The sequence below is a fragment of the Loxodonta africana genome, chromosome 8 (assembly GCF_030014295.1).
Source record: "Loxodonta africana isolate mLoxAfr1 chromosome 8, mLoxAfr1.hap2, whole genome shotgun sequence".
In the NCBI taxonomy this organism is placed as follows: domain Eukaryota; kingdom Metazoa; phylum Chordata; class Mammalia; order Proboscidea; family Elephantidae; genus Loxodonta; species Loxodonta africana.
The window spans coordinates 113,127,825-113,149,669 of record NC_087349.1 but is presented as its reverse complement, the minus strand read 5'-3'; the positions used below and the strand labels follow the sequence as shown (position 1 = coordinate 113,149,669).

At 36.0% G+C, this 21,845-nt stretch overlaps 1 protein-coding gene across 1 annotated transcript in view; it reads right to left on the bottom strand.

Annotated features, from left to right (window-relative positions):
• The window catches only part of ZPBP (zona pellucida binding protein), a 202,016-nt gene that overhangs the window by 82,522 nt on the left and 97,649 nt on the right, over positions 1-21,845 (bottom strand). Inside the window, exon 7 of the mRNA XM_003407109.4 lies at positions 18,827-19,004. Coding sequence (XP_003407157.1) covers positions 18,827-19,004 — 178 coding nt within the window. The remainder of the gene's footprint in view (positions 1-18,826; positions 19,005-21,845) is intronic.

Genomic DNA, 21,845 nt, shown 5'->3' with positions numbered 1-21,845 from the left:
CAAATGCAGCAACTATGGCACTAAATAGACATGAAAAGGATACTTGCTTTATAGTATAAGAGCTGAAACAAGAAAGTAGAGCATTGCCTTGCTCGACCTCAGCTGTCCCTGATATGTCAAACAACTCACATCTTTGTTTTACCCTTCTGAGCATGTTTGTGAGAGACCACAAAAGTGCCATTAATGTTAATTTGGGTGTTACAAATAAATTTTATTGAGTAGGCAAACTTTCAAATATAGAATCCTTGAATAATAAGAATCATCTTTATATAAATTTCAAGAAAATAGAAATTAACATATAGTGACAGAAAGCAGATCAGTGAGGACAAGGGAGTAGCAGGAATGGGATGAAGGGACTAAAAAGTAGAATAAAAAACTTTCAGGTGTAAAGAATATGTTCATTATCTTGCTCATAGTGATGGTTTCATGGGTGTGTACATATGTCAAACATAACTGTATACTTTAAGTGCATTTTATTATATATGAATTTTACCTACATAAAGCTGATAAATTATATTTGATTACAGCCAAAATACTAACATAGCATCATGTTTATTACATATTATATTACATTATTACATACAAAAAAGTAGAATGTATGACAGAAGAACACAAAAGACTAGAAAGAATAAGTAGAATTTTTTACATGATATGAAGAGCATATAATACCACTTTGCGCACATTATAATCCCTAAACCAACCACTAAAAAAATACAGTCATAGCTAAATGGCCCAAGGAGGAAAGAGAAAAATAAAATAAAATAAAATGCTCAATCCAAACTAATAGGCAGGAAAGCAAGTACAGAGAAGAAAAAATATGGGACAAATATAAAAAAGAAACAGGAGAATGATATATTTAGTACATTGAACTATGTCTCATAAATGATATGTCTATGCCCTCACTCTTTGTGGGTAGGTGTGAATGTGACCTTATTTAGAAAAAGGGTCTTTGCAATTGTAATTAAGGTACAGATCTTGAGATGAGATCATCCTGGATTAAGGTAGGTCCTAAATGCAATGATGGCGTCCTTCTAAGCCACAGAATAAAAGAAGACATACAAAGACACAGGGGAGAAGGCCATGTGAAGACAGAGGGAGAGACAGGAGTGATGCCTCGACAAGCCACAGAACACCAGCTGCGGACAGAGTCTAGGAGAGAGATATAGAGCAGATCCTCTCATAGAGCCTCCATAAGGAACCAACCCTGCCATATCTTTATTTCAGATTTCTGGTCTCCAAAAGGATGAAAGGCTGCACTTCTGTTGTTTTAAGCCAAGTTTGTGACAATTTGTTATGGCAGCCCAGGGAAACTAATACTGGAAGTGAGGTGCTGCTGTAGCAAATATCTGAAAATATGGAATTGGATTTGGAATTAGGTAATGGATACAGGCTGAAATAATTTTGAGGAACATGATAAAAGAGTTGGAATTGACTTGATGGCAACTTACAACAACAGAATGCATAAAAATGATGGTTGATAGAAATATGGGTATTATACATAATTTTATTGACAGCTCAGATGGAAGTAAGGAACATAGGAGACAAATTTTTGTGTTTTAGAAAATACATACAATGTTATGAACAGAATGTTGCTAGACATATGAATAATAAAGCCGCTTCTAATGAACTTTCAGAAGGAAACGAGGATCATTTTATTGGAAACTGGAGGAAATGGTAACCCTCATTATAAAGAGGCAGAAAACTTGACTGAATTGTGTTAAGTGTAAAGCGGAACTTGTAAGTGATGAACTTGGATATTTTGCTGAGGAAATTTCCAAACAAAATGTTGAAGGTGTAGCCTGGTGCTTACAGTAAAATGTAAGAGGAAAAAGATACAAAGGAATTGTTAAACAAAAGGAAACCAGCACTGATGATATATGAAATTCATGGTTTTTCCTGATTTTAAGGAATGCTAAAATTTTTTAACTGGAAAAGTATGCTCTGGGACAGAGTGTTGAGGGTAGCTGGATAATCTTTTGATGGAAGAGATTAGGTGCGTGACTCAGAGATACACTCAAACATCTCAGCAGACACCAGGAATAGAGATGAGGTTATCACAAAAAGATTTGTGGAAGACCATATTGTCTTAATGGTATAAATTCATGACATTTTTGGAAATATTGTATCAGCAGAAACACTGCCAACCTGGGCTAAAGGACACAAAGGTCAAAATGCAATGAACAAAGTCTGCTGGATTTTCAAAATTCTACAAGCAAAAAATGGGCTGATAGAGTTACTCAGCTATTAAGTATGTGCTACTCTTCAAAAGGAAACCCTGGTGGCATAGTGGTTAAGTGCTACAGCTGCTAACTAAAAGGTCGGTATTTCGAATCCGCCAGGTGCTCCTTGGAAACTCTATGGGGCAGCTCTACTCTCTCCTACAGGGTCGCTATGAGTCACAATGAATTTGACGGCAGTGGGTTTACCCTTCAAAAAAAGGAAGAATGACTCTGAGGTCAGAGGGACAGACCCAGAGGCTGACGAAGCGAGAGATGCAGGCCCTGAGGCAGGAGATGAAGGAGCCTCCATGGGCCCAGAGCGGAGGGTAGAGGATTGAACTACACATTATTTTCAGACCTTCAAACCTAATGTAATTTGTCTGGCTAGGCTTCAAATTTGCTTGGGACCAATGACCCCATTATTTCTTCCAATTTCTCATTTTATTTGATGAGAATGTCTATTCTATGCCTGTCCCACCAATGTACTTTGATTCAAAGGTCTGCAGATGGAGAATTATTTTGCCCCATGATGGCTCATACCCAGAGTCTGACCCATACCTGATTTAGATGATGAGATTTTGGAATTCTTGAGATAATGAGATTTAGTTGAGATTTTTAGACTTAGAGTTGATGCTGTAATGGGTTGAGCCATTGGGATATGGGGATGGGGGTGAATGTATTTTGCAAGTGCAAGAGACATGAATTTAGGAGGACCAGATGACAGAATGTAGAGGGTTGGACTGTGCTGTTCAAAAATGGTATGCCCAAGTTCATACTTCTAGTACCTGTGAATGTACCTAATAACACGGTATACTAATATGACTAAGACAATATACTTAAACCTAATCCTTAAATATAAATGGACTAAAAGATCTAGTTAAATGGCAGAGAATGTCAAAACGGTTTAAAAATTCAAGACTCAGCTATATGCTCCTTATTAGAAACACACATTAAACATTTTTAAAAAGCAAAGTTGGAAGAATACATGCCGCAAACAAAAATATCTGCAATGATCACATAAATATCAGACTAAGCATGTTTGAAAAGCAGTATATTTTAAGATCTTAATCTATTTTTCTTGATAATCAATACAATTTGATAAAGTGCATAAATAAAAATTGACAGGAGAAGTAAACAAAAATTAGTAGGCATATAGAAGATATATTAACAAACTTGAATTATCAACTACCTGGATCTAATTGAACTTCATAAATCAGTACACTCAATGATTGTTTCCAATTATAGATGAACATTCACAAAGACCATATGCTGAGCCACAAAATAAGTCTCAATAGATGAATTAAAATAATACAGCGCATTTTATCTCTCTAAAGCATAACTTAGTATAAAAAGATATTTAGAAAATCCACAAAAACTCAGAATTATGCAATTCATTGATATATAAATTATAATCCAAATAATAACTCAAAAAGGTAATTAAGCAACACTCCAAAATCAATAATGACTTTTAGACTGAAAACCATGTATTTAAAAACAACTGCTGACATTTAAAAAGGCACAAGAAGAGACAGACTGTTCAGAGATGGTAAGAACCAATTCTTATTCTCCCACATGTATACTCAATACCACTGGAACTAAAACCCCAACATGTTTTTTGGAAAAATTATGAGGCTGATTCTAAAATTTATATGAATATACAACAAACTAGAATATCCAAGACAAATATGAAGAACAACAACAAAGGTGGAGCACTAACATTAAAAGATATCAACATATATGGAGTTAATTAAATATATGAACTGCAAATGGACCTCTCATATATTACTGATATGAATCAAAACTGGCACAAACCCTAAAAAACCATATGACATTATGTACTAAAGTGTTAATATATGCCAACCCTATTGCCTTGCAAATACGCTTATAGATGTATACTCAAAAGAAATATGTCTCCCAAAACATGAAAGAATGTTCCCTGCAATTTTACTTACAATAGCACAAACTAGAAAGAACTGAATCACTATGAATTGTTGTTGTTAGGTGCCTTTCAGTTGATTTAGACTCATCATGACCACATGTGACAGAGTAGGACTGCCCCATAGTTCTCTGGGTTGTAATCTTTATGGGAGTAGATTGACAGTTCTTTCTCCTTTGGAGTCACTGGGCCGCTGGGTAGGTCACTGGTATACTACACAACAGGGGAAAAAAAAAATATATATATATATATATATATATATATATAAACACACACGCATATATATAAAACCCACCTATTGCCATCAAATCAATTCCGACTCACCATGACCCTACACGCACACACACACACACACATACAAATACAAGGATGAATCTCACACAAAAAATGATGAGTGAAGACACCAGACACAATACAACATATATGATTCCATTAAAACAAAGTTCAAGAGTAGGCAAAACAATCTATGGTGATGGATGTCATAAAAGTGGTTACCTGTGGGGTTGGGGTATTGACTACCAAGAAATTTGAGGTGAGAATCTTCTTGAAAATATTGGAAAATTGGCTTACACAGAACTGAACTGAGCTTTTATTAGTTTATTTTATATATTTTACACACACACTCATGTCTGTCTACTTAAGATTTATGTATTTTACTTTATAAATTACAGCTTTATAATTTATAGTGATAGATTATGACCATCCTTATACCAATAGATTAAATTGCAGATGAAACGAACAATTTAGTAGGAACATGCAATATAACAAGTTTGGCAAACAAAGAAATAGAAAATGATACTATAACCAATAAAAAGAGTGAATGATTTCTTTAAATTAATCTTCCTAAAAAAGAAAATCTAGCTGAAATAGCTTCACTAGTGCATTCTAAGACACATTTAAAGATGGAAGCATTTAAATTCATTCAGAGAAGAGAAAAAGAGAATTTCAAATTTATTTAACGTGGCTGGCATAACCTTGTGTCAAAATCTTGCTAGAAAAGTATGAAAAGAAATATTATAGGGCAAATCTCTCATAATCACAGATAAAATACTTTTTGTGAAATATTAACAAGAAGCAGTTATATAAAATGATAATACATGAGGATCTACTTCAGTTTATTCCAGAAATGCAAATATGTTTGTGGTGGTTGTGGAAGTTAAATTCCATCAATTCAATTATGACTCACATGTGACAGTGAAGAGCTGCCCTATTGAGTTTTGTTGGCTGTAATCTTTACAGAAGCAGATCGCCAGGTCTTTCTCCCGAAGAGCCTCTGGGTAGGTTCAAATCACCAAATTTCCTGTTAGCAGCCAAGCGCTTAACCACAGCACCACCAATATTAAACCAAACCAAACGCCAAACCCATTGCCATCAAGTCGACTCTGACTCATAGCGACCCTAGGGGACAGAGCAGAACTGCCCCCACAGAGTTTCCAAGGAGCGCCTGGTGGATTCGAGCTGCCGACCTTCTGGTTAGCAGCCACGGTTCTTAAACACTACACCACCAGGGTTAAAGACAAAGTAAAACAAAATAACAACAAAACCCCTCTACATTAATAAATGAAGAGAGTAGAATCATCTATCATCTCAATGCATGCAAGGAAAAATATCTGATTAAACTCTGTGGCATTAAAAATAATCTCTGAGCAAACTATAAACACAAGGAAACAGTCTTAATAAAGAGGTTCTCCAAAAACTAAACGTAAGAGCTATACACAATGATTAAGTTTTTAAAACCTTTGCCTATAGATCCAAATGTGAATGATACCTACTCTCTCACCCTTGTTATTTTACAGGGTCCTAGAGGTCCTATTCAGGATGTTGTTGTTGTTTGGTGCCATCGAGTCAGTTCCGACTCATAACAACCCTATGCACAACACAACGTAACACTGCCCGGTTCTGTACCATCCTTACAATCATTGTTATGCTTGAGCTCATTGCTGCAGTTACTGTTTCAATCTATATTCAGGATAGTTACACATAAAAAGCATTAAAAAGTTTAGTAACCAGAAAGGAAGAACAAAAGTATTATTTTTTGCAGATGTAAATAGTCACAGAAAATCCAAAAGAATCTTTAAAATAATAGACAAAAATAAATGTAAAAAAAATCAAAGATACATCTACATACTAGGAACAGAAGATTAAAACAGGAGTTAAAAAAAAAAATGGGAACTTCGAAGTAACTGACGAATGAGATCTGCCTAGACTCCCATGTCTCCCTGTTTTACCTGAAAACAATACAGAAGGGAAAAATAAAATGACACAAAAAATCATGCCATCAGACTAAGCTGAGACAGAAAAAATGCCTAAACCTCAAAGAACTTTAAGGAAAACAGAAAGAAAAACACCAAATCCAATATGCTCACTCTCCGACCTCATCTCCATCCCATTGCAATAAGTAGAGACTTAGTGACATGTCTAATACTGATTAAAACTACAACCAGAAAGAGTGAGTCAATTTTAAGTCTGAAAGTACTAAAAGAGTATTTGGGTACCTCAGAGTACAGATGACAGGTAAGGGACTCAAAAGTGTCCGCAAGACATTCAGTGTGTCTTCAATTTCTAATTAGCTACAGCCATTAGAAAAATGTACCTATCGTAAGTAATGATTCCTCCATGAACATCACATCCTGCTGATCAGAGTCTGAACATACCAGATGCTCCTAGAGCATTAGTACAGAGAAAGTAGCTCTTTTACTTATAACAAGAAGCAGACAGCACACCAGGACAAACGTGATTCCTTTTTTTTTTTTTTAATTTTGTTGCTGTTCAGATAATACATGGCAAAACACACACCAATTCAACTTTTTCTACATGTACGATTCAGTGACACTGATTACTTTCTTTGAGTTGTGCAACCATTCTCACCCTACTTTTCTGAGCTGTTCCACGCCATTAATATAAACTCGTTGTCCTCTAAGGTTTCTATCTAATCTCTCGAGTTACTGTCGTCACTTTGATCCCATATACTCTATTTTTACACAAAAAATATACACCTTCTACATTTGTTTGCCAACCGTGCCTTCCCCCAGTGAGGAATTTTCATAAGTGCCACTATGCCAAATGTTTTTACATGTTGCTGTAAAAAAAATTGGCATAGTGCACTTATGAAAATACCTCACTGGTGGAGGGCATGGCTGGCAAACAAACGTAGAAGGCACACTTTGTGTAAACATACATAATGCTTAAGGCAGACATTTTTTACTAGTTCGGTTAGACTGTTTTGTTTTAAGAATACTTCAGGGGATATTTTCAGTTTAAGGTTTAAAATCATCTCAGAGCAATAGTTTCAGGGGTTCATCCATCTCTGTGGCTCCAGAAAGTCAGGAGTTCCATGATAATTTCCATTTTCCATTCTTCATTTTATCCCTGTTGATCAGGATTCTTCCACAGAATCTTTGATCAAAATATTCAACAATGGTAGCCGGGCACCATCCAGTTCTTCCGGTCTCATGGCAAAAGAGGCTATGAGCCACATATTCCGTATCCTCCTCCTATTCCTGACTTTCCTTCTTCCTCTGTTGCTTCAGGTGAATAGAGACCAATTATTGTGCCTTGGATGGCTGCTTGCAAGCTTTTAAGACCCAAGGCACTACTCAATGAACTAGGAGGTAGAAGAGAAACACTAAACATTATTATTAGACCAATTAACTGGGATATCCCATGAAACCATGACCTTAAACCTTCAACCCAGGAAACCAAATCCATTTTTGAGCATCCTCTAACTCAATAAGGCTGTCTAGGCAGAGCTGATGCCTATTCTATGCGTACCCAAAGGGAGGCCTACCTTCTTCTAGTCCTTCCCAAGCCAAGTAGGCTTAGTTACATGGGCTGAAAGATTCTGCTATACCAGCTGCCCACTAGCATCGTAGCTGAGGGAAACTGAGGTCTCCTGTCCAGCCATTTTATACCTCAAAGCCCATGTGACATGCCACATGGACAAACATCAGGCCTCAAAGGTTGGAGGGGGGAATCGTGCCCCCTTTCTCCTGAATGAGCCATCGTAGTGCAGTGGTTAAGAGCTTCACTGCTAACCAAAAGGTCGGCAGTTTGAATCTACCAAGCCTCTCCTTGGAAACCCTATGGGGCAGCTCTACTCTGTCCTACAGGGTCACCATGAGTCAAAACAGACTTGACACCAAAAGGCTCCCTTCCTGAGACCTGTTGCTAAAGTGATGAGCTGGGTACTCCCAACTTAACTGCATATGTTTATCTATTGCCTGGCTGTTTTATAAAACAAAAGCCCCTTGATTACTCAAGCTATTTTTAAAAACCAGACAAAAGTCCAAACCTGGTTCTTTGTCCCACAGGGCTGCAATTTGAAGTAATGATCCTTCAAATTATATCTTTTGGAGGAGAAAAAAGGCAAGCAGAAAGTGAAAAGTGCCCTTGGACAAATGGGTAGTGAAGGAGAAAAAAAGCAAAACAAGAAAAACTAGGGTCTTTCAAGAAGGAAAAAAAAAGAGGAGGGCACATTATTACTCTAATGATTAAAAAAATGAATAAATAAAGATGAAAAGGATGCTATTAAACTAGAAACTTTGTCAAACACTCAATACCATAAAAATAAACATAAAACGATACCTATAAGCCTCACTACAAAAAATCAGAAAACGAGACTAAACTCACATCGACTGACAAAAATTTCCCCCAAAAAACACTGTGAAGCATAAGGGCACTGTAAGACAACAATGCAAACTGAATTATACATAACTCAAACACTCCTTTGAAAATAAATAAAAAAGAAAAAATTAAGAGACAGTCAATTGACTAAAGAAATGGAAAAAAAATTACTTTGGAAATGAAAATATTTCAAGGCATTCAAGGGGAAACAATGTCAAATAAAAATTGAATTGTTGCTGTTGTTAGGTGCTTTCGAGTTGGTTCCAAATCATAGCAATCCTATGCACAACAGAACGAAACACTGCCCGGTCCTGCGCCATCCTTACAATCATTGTTATACTTGAGCTCATTGTTGCAGCCACTGGGTCAATCCAACTTGTTGAGGGTCTTCCTCTTTTCCGCTGACCCTGTACTCTGCCAAGCATGATGTCCTTCTCCAGGGACTCATCCCTCCTGACGTGTCCAAAGTATTTAAGACACAGTTTCACCATCCTTGCCTCTAAGGAGCATTCTGGCCGCACTTCGTCCAAGACAGATTTGTTTGTTCTTTTGGCAGTCCATGGTATATTCAATATTCTTTGCCAACACCACAATTCAAAGGCGTCAACTCTTCTTCAGTCTTCTTTATTCATTGTCCAGCTTTCACATGCATATGATGTGATTGAAAATACCATGACTTCGGTCAGGCACACCTTAGTCTTCAGGGTGACATCTTTGCTCTTCAACACTTTGAAGAGGTCCTTTGCAAAAGATTTGCCCAATGCAATGGGTCTTTTGATTTCTTTACTGCTACTTCCATGGCTGTTGATTGTGGATCCAAGTAAAACGAAATCCTTGACAACTTCAATCTTTTCTCCATTTATCATGATGTTGCTCATTGGTCCAGTTGTGAGGATTTTTGTTTTCTTTATGTTGAGGTGTAATCCATGCAGAAGGCTGTGGTCTTTGATCTTCATTAGTAAGTGCTTCAAGCCCTCTTCACTTTCAGCAAGCAAGGTTGTGTCATCTGCATAATGTAGGTTGTCAATGAGTCTTCCTCCAATCCTGATACCACATTCTTCTTCATATAGTCCAGCTTCTCGTATTATTTGTTCAGCATACAGATTAAATAGGTATGGTGAAAGAATACAATCCTGACGCACACCTTTCCTGACTTTAAACCAACCAGTATCCCCTTGTTCTGTCTGAACAACTGCCTCTTGATCCATGTAAAGGTTCCTCATGAGCACAATTAAGTGTTCTGGAATTCCCATTCTTCGCAGTGTTATCCATAGTTTGTTATGATCCACACAGTCAAATGCCTTTGCATAGTCAATAAAACACAGGTAAACATCCTTCTGGTATTCTCTGCTTTCAGCCAGGACTCATCTGACATCAGCAATGATGTCCCTGGTTCCACGTCCTCTTCTGAAACCAGCCTGAACTTCTGGCAGTTCCCTGTCGATATACTGCAGCAGCTGTTTTTGAATGATCTTCAACAAAATTTTGCTTGTGTGTGATATTAATGATATTGTTCCATAATCTCCACATTCGGTTGGATCACCTTTCTTGGGAATAGGCATACATATGGATCTCTTCCAGTCAGTTGGCCAGGAAGCTGTCTTCCATATTTCTTGGCAGAGATGAGTGAGCACCTCCAGCACTGCATCTGTTTGTTGAAACATCTCATTTGATATTCCATCAATTCCTGGAGCCCTGTTTTTTGCCAATGCCTTCAGAGCAGCTTGGACTTCTTCCTTCAGTACATCGGTTCCTGATCATATGCCACCTCTTGAAATGGTTGAATATCGACTAATTCTTTTTGGTATAATGACTCTGTGCATTCCTTCCATCTTCTTTTGATGCTTCCTGCATCATTTAATATTTTCCCCATGGAAACCTTTACTATTGCAACTTGAGGCCTGAATTTTTTCTTCAGTTCTTTCAGTTTGAGAAACACCGAACGCGTTCTTCCCTTTTGGTTTTCCATCTCCAGCTCTTTGCATATGTCATTATAATACTTTATTTTGTCTTCTCAAGAGGCCCTTTGAAATCTTCTGTTCAGTTCTTTTACTTCATCAATTCTTCCTTTTGCTTTAGCTGCTCGACACTCAAGAGCAAGTTTCAGAGTCTCCTCCAACATCCATCTTGGTCTTTTCTTTCCTTCCTGTCTTTTCAGTGACCTCTTGCTTTCTTCACGGATGATGTCCTTGATGTCATTCCACAACTGGTCTGGTCTTCGCTCACTAGTGTTCAATGAGTCAAATCTATTCTTGAGATGGTCTCTAAATTCAGGTAGGATATACTCAAGGTCATATTATGGCTCTCATGGACTTGCTCTGATTTTCTTCAGTTTCAGCTTGAACCTGCATAGGAGCAATTGATGGTCTTTTCCATAGTCGGCCCCTGGTCTTGTTCTGACTGATGATATTGCGCTTTTCCATCGTCTGTTTCCACAGATGCAGTCAACTGCATTTCTGTGTGTTCCATCTGGCGAGGTCCATGCGTATAGTTGCCGTTTATGTTGGTGAAAGAAGGTATTTGCAATGAAGAAGTCGTTGGTTTTGCAAAACTCTATCATTTGATCTCCGGCATTGTTTCTCTCACCAAGGCCATATTTTCCAACTACTGATCCTTCTTCTTTGTTTCCAACTTTCCCGTTCCAGTCGCCAGTAATTACCAATGCATCTTGATTGCATGTTCGATCAATTTCAGACTATAGCAGCTGATAAAAATCTTCTATTTCTTCATCCTTGGCCCTAGTGGTTGGTGTATAAATTTGAATAATAGTCGTATTAACTGGACTTCCTTGTAGGGGTATGGATATTATCCTATCACTGACAGCATCGTACTTCAGGATAGATCTTGAAACATTCTTTTTGACGATGAATGCAACACCGTTCCTCTTCAAGTTGTCATTCCCAGCATAGTAGACTATATGATTGTCTGATTCAGAATGGCCAATACCAGTCCACTTCAGCTCACTAATGCCTAGGATATCGATGTTTATGCATTCCATTTCATTCTTGACAATTTCCAATTTTCCTAGATTCATACTTCACACATGCCAGGTTCTGATTATTAATGGATGTTTGCAGCTGTTTCTTCTCATTTTGAGTCATGCCACATCAGCAAATGAAGGTCCTGAAGGCTTTACTCCACCCACATCATTAAGGTCGACTCTACTTTGAGGAGGCAGCTCTTCCCCAGTCATCTTTTGGGTGCCTTCCAACCTGGGGGGCTCATCTTCCAGCACTGTATCAGACAATGTTCCGCTGCTATTCATAAGGTTTTCACGGCTAACGCTTTTCAGAAGTAGACTGCTGGGTCCTTCTTCCTAGTCTGTCTTAGTCTGGAAGCTCAGCTGAAACCTATCCTCCATGGGTGACCCTGCTGGTATCTGAATACCAGTGGCATAGCTTCCAGCATCACAGCAACACACAAGCTCCCACGGTAGGACAAACTGACAGACACGTTGGGGGGAAATTGAATATGGGATATTAAAGGAAGGCAGGAACACAACCAAGAGAATGAAAACAAAATAAAGGAAGTAAAATGTGTCAGAGTGAAATACACCAAATAAAAGACAAAGAAAAACAGGAAAAACATTTGTATAATTGGAATCTCTGAAGAAGGAAAAAACAATCACACAGTATTATATTCGAAAGTAGAATGCAATAAAATTCCCCAGAAATAAAAAGAAGACATGAAATCTACATATTAAAAGGACCCAATAGTCCAGAGGCATTAAGAAAATTGGTAAATTTAACTAGAGAACATTTTTGAAATTCATGGCAAAAATCACTATGAAAATTCAAAAGAAAACTAACAAACTGGCAGAAAATAGTTGCAACATTTCCCACACAGAGCTAATATCCCTAAGATATAAATAACTCTTTAAAACAATGGGGAGCAATGGATCAAAACTCAATAGAAAAAAGGAGAAATACGTGAACTGTCAATTCACAAAAATATAAGGAGATGGCCCCTAAGTGGCTCTTATGAAGCCCTGGTTGTGCTGCAGTTAAGGTCTGCGCTGTAAAACAAAGGGTCAGCAGTTCAAATACACCAGCCGCTCCTTAGAAACCCTATGGGGCAGTTCTACTCTGTCCTATAAGGTTGCTATGAATCTGAACCAACTTGACAGCACGGGGTATGGGCATGGTTCTCATACATGTAAAAAACAAATTTAACATAAAAAACATAAGAGAAAATTTCAACTTATACCAAAACTAAGATATCATTACTCATATATCAGATTAATGAAAATTTAGAAATATGTCAACATCTTCTTTTGACTAGTGGGCATATAAACAGACTCTACCCTTCTGGAAGGGAACTGGGCAACACCTAATCAAACTACATATAAACTTACCTTTTACTCAGCAATCTCACTTCTGGGAATATACCTTAAAGATATATCTCTAATAAGATGAAGATACATATGCACAAAGTTATAATTTTAAAATATTAGAAACAAACTAAATGCCCAGGCATAAGAGAATGGTTAAATAAACCATGGTACATCCACACAATGAAGTACCATGCAGCTATAAAGAAAGATAAGAAATATCTATATGAGTAAGTATGGAGTGATTTCCAGGATCTTTTGTGAAGTGAAAAGAACAAAGTTCTAAACAGTATGCATCATATGCTACTATTCATATAAGAAAAAATAGCATATAGAAAAAGATTCACATATAAAGTTCATTTGTGAAAAAGCAATACAGCAAGGATAAACCAGAAACTAATGAGTTTGCATCCCTAATTTATAATTAAATAAAAATCAATCAGGATGTTGGGGGGTCCATAATGAAATATAAACCATTACAAATGAATAAAATAATGATCCTATGTTGAAAAACAGCATTTTTAACTGTATAAAAACCATAGGACCAAGTAGAACTGCTCCACAGATTTTCCAAGGAGCACCTGGTGGAATCGAACTGCCGATCCTTTGGTTAGCAGCCGTAGCACTTAACCACTACACCACCAGGGTTTCCTTTTAACTGTATAGTGAAGGCTAAAGATAAAGCAAAACAAACAAAAAAACTGTACACAAGTACTGCACTCCAGTTGGTGAATTTGTTTTATATAGGGTTAGTAATTCTAAAGCTACTTTACACATATACTAGAATTGAGAAAATAATGTAACCAATAACATCTATAAATCTCAATATTACAGAAAGGATTTCCAAATAAGAAAATGGGAAGAGCAGAATGAACCTTGAGGTATGTGATACGAATTGGAGGCATGAGTAAAACCCCATGGATTTTAATTCATATAAGATGGATAGATGTATAAATAAATACTGATGTGTATGTATGGACGTGTGATTATGCATACATACATTTCCTAGCTCTGTTTCTTGACAAGCCTTAGAAGCAATGACAAGCCAGTAGCAATGAGCACACTTATCATACAGGTCTGGGCTTCTAAGTACCATTATCCATTAAAAAGAAGCAGAGCTCCTTGGAGAAATAGGGAAAACACAGGTATGCCTGGAGTATCTTGTGGTGCCAGAAAGCAAGAAAGTCCTCAAAAAATTATGAGGGCATGTGTAAATGTGTAAAGAATACAGAATCTACTTGAGAGAGTTTGCAAGGGGTAAATCTGGGACAAACTGAGCAGCAAAATAAATAATGATAGCAATGGATTATAAATCAAAGAATAAAATATTGATGAGTCCATACTTACAAACAAATAAGTAACAATAAATAAATAAATGGAGAGAAAACAGCTCTCCCTTAGGGTATAATCCCAGTCAATAAACATATAAGAAATAATGAATATAGAAAACTGACATTAGGCAAACACATTAACGGATTTCACAGGCAAGTATCATCAGTGGATGGTAACATCAGCATATTTCCATAGTCGCAAAGTATTTCTAACAAGACACTGATTACAAAGACATACAAAAGTTATTCTACAGTGCAGAAATGTGGCAGATAGCACCTTAACTAAGAGATCAAAGTTATCATTCCAAATAATAAGTTATGAAGAATGAGAGCATTATTTCTTTGGTATTCTTGACAAAAAATTAATGAACTGATTTAATAAAGGAGCCCTAGTGGCACAGTGGATAAAGTGCTTGGCTGCCAACTGAAAAGTTGGTGGTTCAAATTCACCAGCCGCTCCATGAGAGAAAAGAACAGGCAATCGGCCCCCATAAAGATTACAGCTTAGGAAGCCCTACAGAACAGTTCTACGCTGCCCTCTAGGGTTGCTATGAGTTGGAATCAACCCGACAGCAAACCAAAAAACCAAACCAAACCCATTGCCAATGGGTGGATTCCAACTCACAGTGACCCTAGAAGACAGAGTAGAACTGCCCTATAAGGTTTCCAAGGATCACCTGGCAGATTCCAACTGCCGAGCTTTCTGTTAGTAGCCATAGCTCTTAAATGCTGTGCCACCAGGGCTCCTCAATCCATAATAGTCAATGGCAAAGAGTCTGTTGCCCCAGTAGGAGGATTGGCATTCTGTCCAGGTATTGTCTATTAACATTAATATTCAAGATTTCCTAAACTTTCATGTGCATGAGAATCTCCTACGGAACTTATTATAATGCAGATGTCTAGTTCTCTATCTTTGAGTGTATTTTTGAAAAAACCTTCATGTAATTTTGATATACATTACATTTTAAAACTGTTGTCAGAGTTTAAACAGAGGTAGGTGTGGAGAAGGGGAAGCATGTAAAAAAAAAAATGTTATTTGACCCATAAGTGGTTTTTTGAGGTGATAAAATGGGGAAAGAAGAATAGATGGGACAAAGTTTCAAAGATGGTTAACTAGAAATAATAGAAATTATATAGTACAATACATTTCAGAATCTGTGTTCAGACAAAATTTAATCAGAAAATACTATATTCTATCTGGTTTTTGGCTGTTGTAGCTTGATACAAATTATGAAATTGTGAGGCACCTATGATTCATGAATTTGATTAAAGCTTTTTCTTTTTGCAGTGTCAAAACTGCTGACAAGAATCACAGATAAATAAGCACTGTGAAATGTACAGCTATAGAGAAATTTTATAGTGAACATTAATTAAAAATTGCTAAATAAATTAGAAAAGAAGTAGAAATGTTGAGTCCCACCTAATTTATAAGTAAATAATCTTTGCCTTCTAGAGGTAAAAATTAAATGGGCAAAGGAAGATATCATAAAAAGAAAAAGTAAATAAACTTCTCTCAGATAACAAATATGACCTGACTTAAATCAATCTTTTTTACTGAACATAAACTTAGTGCATTTTCATTCCGGAAATAAGTCATTTCATAAAATGGCCATATATTTTATGTGCTTCTATCTAGGATTTCATTTCACACTTCCACAGATTTTAAGTTCTTTCAATACGTTAATTTTGTCTTGTAACTAGTGTCACCATGAATATATTTTATACTTTCAGTTTGGAGAATGATTATGTGCTGTTTTAAAATGGTAGAGTGATCACCTTATGTAATATGGACAAAAAATACTGTGTGTAATGAGGACCTGAAAGTCATATTATATTTTAATAAGCCCTAGTTTGTTCAAAACAAGGAGCTTAATATTGGTTAATTAGACCGTAGAGATGATAACCGCACACAGGGACTTCTAAATTAAAAATCTTAGTTTACCACAAAATAAAATTTAAAATTTAGCAAATCACTAGTTAATAAACTATCGACCACATAAAGGACAATAAAAAAAAAATCTGTAGAAAAAAATAACGGACCTATCGACAATTATAAAAATAAATTTTCTCGAAACCCTGGTGGTATAGTGATTAAGTGCTACGGCTGCTAACCAAAGGGTCGGCAGTTGAAATCCGCCAGGCGCTCCTTGGAAACTCTATGGGGCAGTTGTACTCTATTCTATAGGGTCGCTATGAGTCAGAATCAACTCTATGGCCCTGGGTTTTTTGGCTTCTCAAAGGTGTCTCCTATTGCCTAATTCGATTTTAAATCATCCATTTTTTTAATCAAGTTCTGTTATGTTTCCTAGTTCTCAGTATACCAACCCTCTAGCCCAAGTTAGCTAAATTCCCCCACTGATATTCACTGATGCCCTTGCTTGGATTGTACTTACTAACCCGGAATCATTCTTCAAAGTCCTACGTCAAGTCTCAAATCATCCAGACAGACATCTCAACTACATTAATCCTCTAAGATTTAACCCATTTCTAACTCAGTTTTCTTTACCTTATCTCCTTTCCATCTCTTTTCCACAACTTAACAGTCTCTTGTTCCCTGTCTTGTCTATGCATTTCCTTTGTCTCTAAATTCTGTGGGCAGAGACCACATAATTCTCGAAACAGTATATGAGAGACAGAATATTGAGATTTATATGTTCTCTTGTATTCTTCTTATGGGGTCTGATGTCTGGAATATAGTAATTGATCATTGAATTTGGTCAAATATACTGCACATAATAAATTGAATTTTATAATTACATGATGGAATTACAGAACCTGACAATTGTGTCATTGCCTAAAATTTCATAAACGCAGAAAATGTTTTAGAATGGTAAAATTATTTGTATTTCTTAGATACTTGAAAATATTACTTCATTTTAAAGAGCTATTTTAATTACTCCAAAATCACTGGAATTAATAAGAGCAAATATTTTACCAATTTTAGCTCATCTTAAAACTTTACTGAATGAAAATATAAATGCATATAAACAGACAACTAAGCTACTGGGTTCTGATTTCTTTGCTTGGTATTTCCAAGCCTTTTTTTCATCCTTATCTGTGCTCTAGGCTGATATACACAGTCACAGATTATAAAAAGTTAGAATTTGGAAATGCTTTATTTTTGGATTTATATTTCCTTTTTAGTACATTTTGTCAAATATGTATATTTGTATAGGTATGTAATACATTTAAACAAAAAACCACAAAACAAATTTAAAAGCAAAATCAAGTCAAATAAAGCAAAGCATAAAGAATGTTTCATGCTCTATTGTATGAGGCCTTTTAATCTAATTAAAGAGAGTAGAAAGAGCACAAAATAACAACAGAAAACTGAACCAAAATGATACCAATTTAGTGACATTTATATAAAAAAAAATGTTTATTTTTTTATATTAGAAAGTCTTTAAAGACTGAAAATGGTCTCACTCAATTCCTAATAATAGATATTCAAAGACTCTGAATCTAAGTACTCATCCTAAGCCAGCAATCTCTACAGAACTCTCTTCTACAATAAGGATGAAGATGGATAAACTTCAGCTAGTCGCTCAGATCCTTTAGTGCTAGAATTAAAAGTCTTAAAAAAACAATTGGTAATAGAAGAATTGTATACTTATTCCAAAAGGAAAAAATAATAATAATAAAAAAGATACCTACCTTAGACTATACAAACCCAGACCCATCAATAATGGATTACAAACAAAATATCATTTGGCTCCTTCAGGGTAAGTAACTCTAAGTGCCACCACCCGTCTGTCAGTGTGTCATACTGTAGGACTTGTGTGTTGCTAGGATGCTGGAAGCTATGCCACTGATATTTTAAATATCAAAAGGGTCACCCAGGGTGGACAGGTTTCTGCAGAGCTTCTAGACTAAAGCAGACTAGGAAGAAAGGCCTGGTGAAATACTTTTAAAAAATCAGCCAATGACACTGCACTGGAAGATGAGGCCCCGAGGTTGGAAGGCATTCAAAATACAGTGACTACAGCAATGGACCTGAGCATATCGATGACCACGAATACGGCAAAGACCTGAGCAATGTTTAGTTCTGTTGTATGTGGGGTCACTACGAGTTGCAGCCAACTCTAGGCAACTATCAAGAACAACAATTGACAACAACGCTAAGTAACTCAAAACTGTTAATTACTTGTATCTTCTCTAAGACAACTGCCTAATGCCACTAACTCTCTTTGCTGTAATATTAATACCAAGACTGGAATTCAACCAGCTTTATTTCTTTTACATCTTCAGATTCACATAGTCTTTTCAAAAACATGACTTCAAATAAGCTAAAGAATATTCAAATGATAGTGAAAATATGCGATAGGCATAATAAAAATAAGTGAATTTTTATAAATATAAAAAAATGATATCAGAGTTCATTACATACCACAGCACTCAGGACACTTTGGATGTATAAGGGCATTCATTCCATACCCTGGAAAGCAGCGATTAATCCAAACCATTTGGAGGGTACCTTCAATATAGTATATTTCAGGCAATGGCTCTGCACGTTTGCCTAGAACTTCTACTTGTTGATTAAAAAATCTCTCTATGAGATTTTTAGCCTAAAACATAAATACAATTTGAAAATAAATTATTAGCTTCCTTTATGTAAATAAATGTACTTTAAGAACAAATAAGGTTGCTTATGTATTTAGAGTTAAGGGAAACAATGTTTTGGGTTATTTCTTTTTTCTTGTGTTCATCGGATATAAATAAGACACGCAAAAACAAAAAAAGTCATCTCTAAATCTCAAATATTTCTAAACATGCTTCCACATATAACACAAAGTATTTGTTCAGATATATAACTAAACCTTTTGATCTCTTTTGATTTTGAATAATATATGGCTAGGCATCTGAGCAAAATCGAGACAGTTCTTTGGAACTAAATTTACTCCAAGGGACTGAAAGTTTAAAAATGTTTAAGCAGCTTATCCGGAGGCATACCCTCCACTCATTCCACAACGAAATACTGGGTTTCAAACAAGAATAAGACACATTACAACTTCTAGCTCTGTGTTCAAAAAATTAAGTTTACAAAATAATTAAGGCATCGTTCTTATCTATAATTATCTTTATAATTATTACTCTGGCTTGACTCCTAAAATTAACAAGAGGTTTGTACTTTTCTGAGACTCATAAGCTCTACCTGTTAAAGTATGAGGTATTGTCATGAGTTCAATCCCTCTACAAGCTAGTTCTGCTCAATTCTACCATGTTAAATCGTAAAACTGTACCTCTAGTTAGAAGTATGGACAGACTGACACATGCTAATATATAACTATTAACGGTGTACCTTTTCAACATACTCAGTTTTTGTAAATTGTACCACTTCCATAAAATTTATATGAACGATTGTAAAAAATGATTTTTAATATACTAAATTCAACCGAAATATACAACCCCTCTTGTTCTATTACTCAGTTACTAACTTCCACAGTTTAAACAGTTTTCCTTGATTTTTGATAAATTCTAATGGATTTTTTACGTATTACATGGTCAACCATATGATTTTGCTTAATGAAGTACTTACAAACCCAATGCCATTGAGTCAATTTTGACTCATAGCGCCCCTACAGGACAGAGTAGACCTGCATCAAAGGGTTTCTAAGGAGCGGCTAGTGGATTAGAACTGGTGACCTTTTTAGATAGCAGTAGAGTTCTTAACCACTGCACCACCAGGACCCCAATGAAATACTTAAGAGGCAAATAAATGTGGTATTTATTTAATCCTACTTATTGCTAGACTGAAATGAAATGTTTCAGGAGACATATTCATAATCACTCAGCTTTCTAGTCCCCTTCCCCCGTCCAAGAAAAATGAATGAAGCTAATGATCATATAAATCAGATTTCTGTTCCCTATTTTCCCTCTAAAAAGAAGCATCTAGATCCACTAGTTAATACAAATAAAAAGAAGATAAAAACTTATTTGAATCATTAACTGAATGTTCTTGTACTGAATATGCTGATGGTTGATATGGCGTTAATACTTTGCACCAGAGAAAGAGTGAAACTGAGGAAAACTTAGGTTGGATAAGGACTGCAGATTAAAAAGTAAAGCTTTTTGGACCATTTGAACGATATAAGAATAAATCACATTTTTGGGACTGTCCATAAATTAATCATTTGGCTGAAGACACAAAGAATTAATATGCCTGAATAGACACTGGATTAAAAAAAAAAAATCCCATGTCTATTCAGGCATATTAATTAGACCACTCTAATTCTCCCATGCTCCCCCTTGCCTCATAAAAAAAACTTCATAGAATGATTGAGTATACATAGAAGGAATATGCTTTATAATGACTGGTCATTTGGTTACAAGACTGGAAAATGAAACCCCTACTCTTTCAACAATGAACAGTCTATAAATATATGAAGTTTTGCATGTAGAAATTGAACAGCTTGTTTTAAATACAACAGTCTGCTCCACTGGCCATGCCAAGTTACAGTGAATAAGGATGAATGGAAAAGGTTTACTATTTGCTCTAGGTTAGTCCAGAAAATCAAGCCGACAAAAACTACCCACAATTAAGGGAGTTCCTGGATAGATAACAAGTAACATATATTGTACAAGATCAGAATCTAATTAGTGCTCCAGTTTCCACTAAACCAGAAAAACCAAACCTGTTGCTGTCAATTTCGACTCATAGCCACCCTATAGGACAGCATATAACTGCCCCATAGGGTTTCCAAAGAGCAGCTGGTGGATTTGAACTGCCAACCTTTTGATGAGCAGCTGTAGCTCTTAACTATTGTGTCACCCACGGGGAGAACTAATATCTACCAGATGGCTATTAAACCTGTAAGATACATCCCTCTGGTTACTTTTGGGATCTTTGGGAAAACACATATAGTCATTGAATAGGGTTGGAATTAAGAAAAGAGAAATAAAATAGATACTTAGAGGTGTCTTGGACGGACTGGAAAGATTTGTGAATTTGGGTAGAAGAAATTGGCAACTTTGGTGCTCAGACAACAAATGAAAGGAGGCAGTGTCTAGATTTCATAATAAAATGTTCCAGTAGAGACTCTAGAAAATGATTAATCAAAAACAAAATTGTTAGTTTCATGTCTGTCAGTGAATTAGAAAGAGAGCTATGACACAAAGTTTGAAAGCAGAACCAAAGGGAGGAGGAAGAAAGGAAAAGGTTAAATAATAATTTGAATTCTATGAGAGTTATAATTTACCTATAAGAAGTATAATGAATCTCAGGACTTCACAACAGAAGTCTCTCATTTGATGATTTGTGGGCTACTTCAATCCTGAAGCAAAGGCAAGAAATAATACTTTTCCCTTAGTGATGCCATTGAAGTGGTGGTTGTTCCACAAGAATTTAAATTTGCATTAAAAAATTAAGCTCTTAGAAGAAAAATTAAAGACAAATTGTAATTTATATT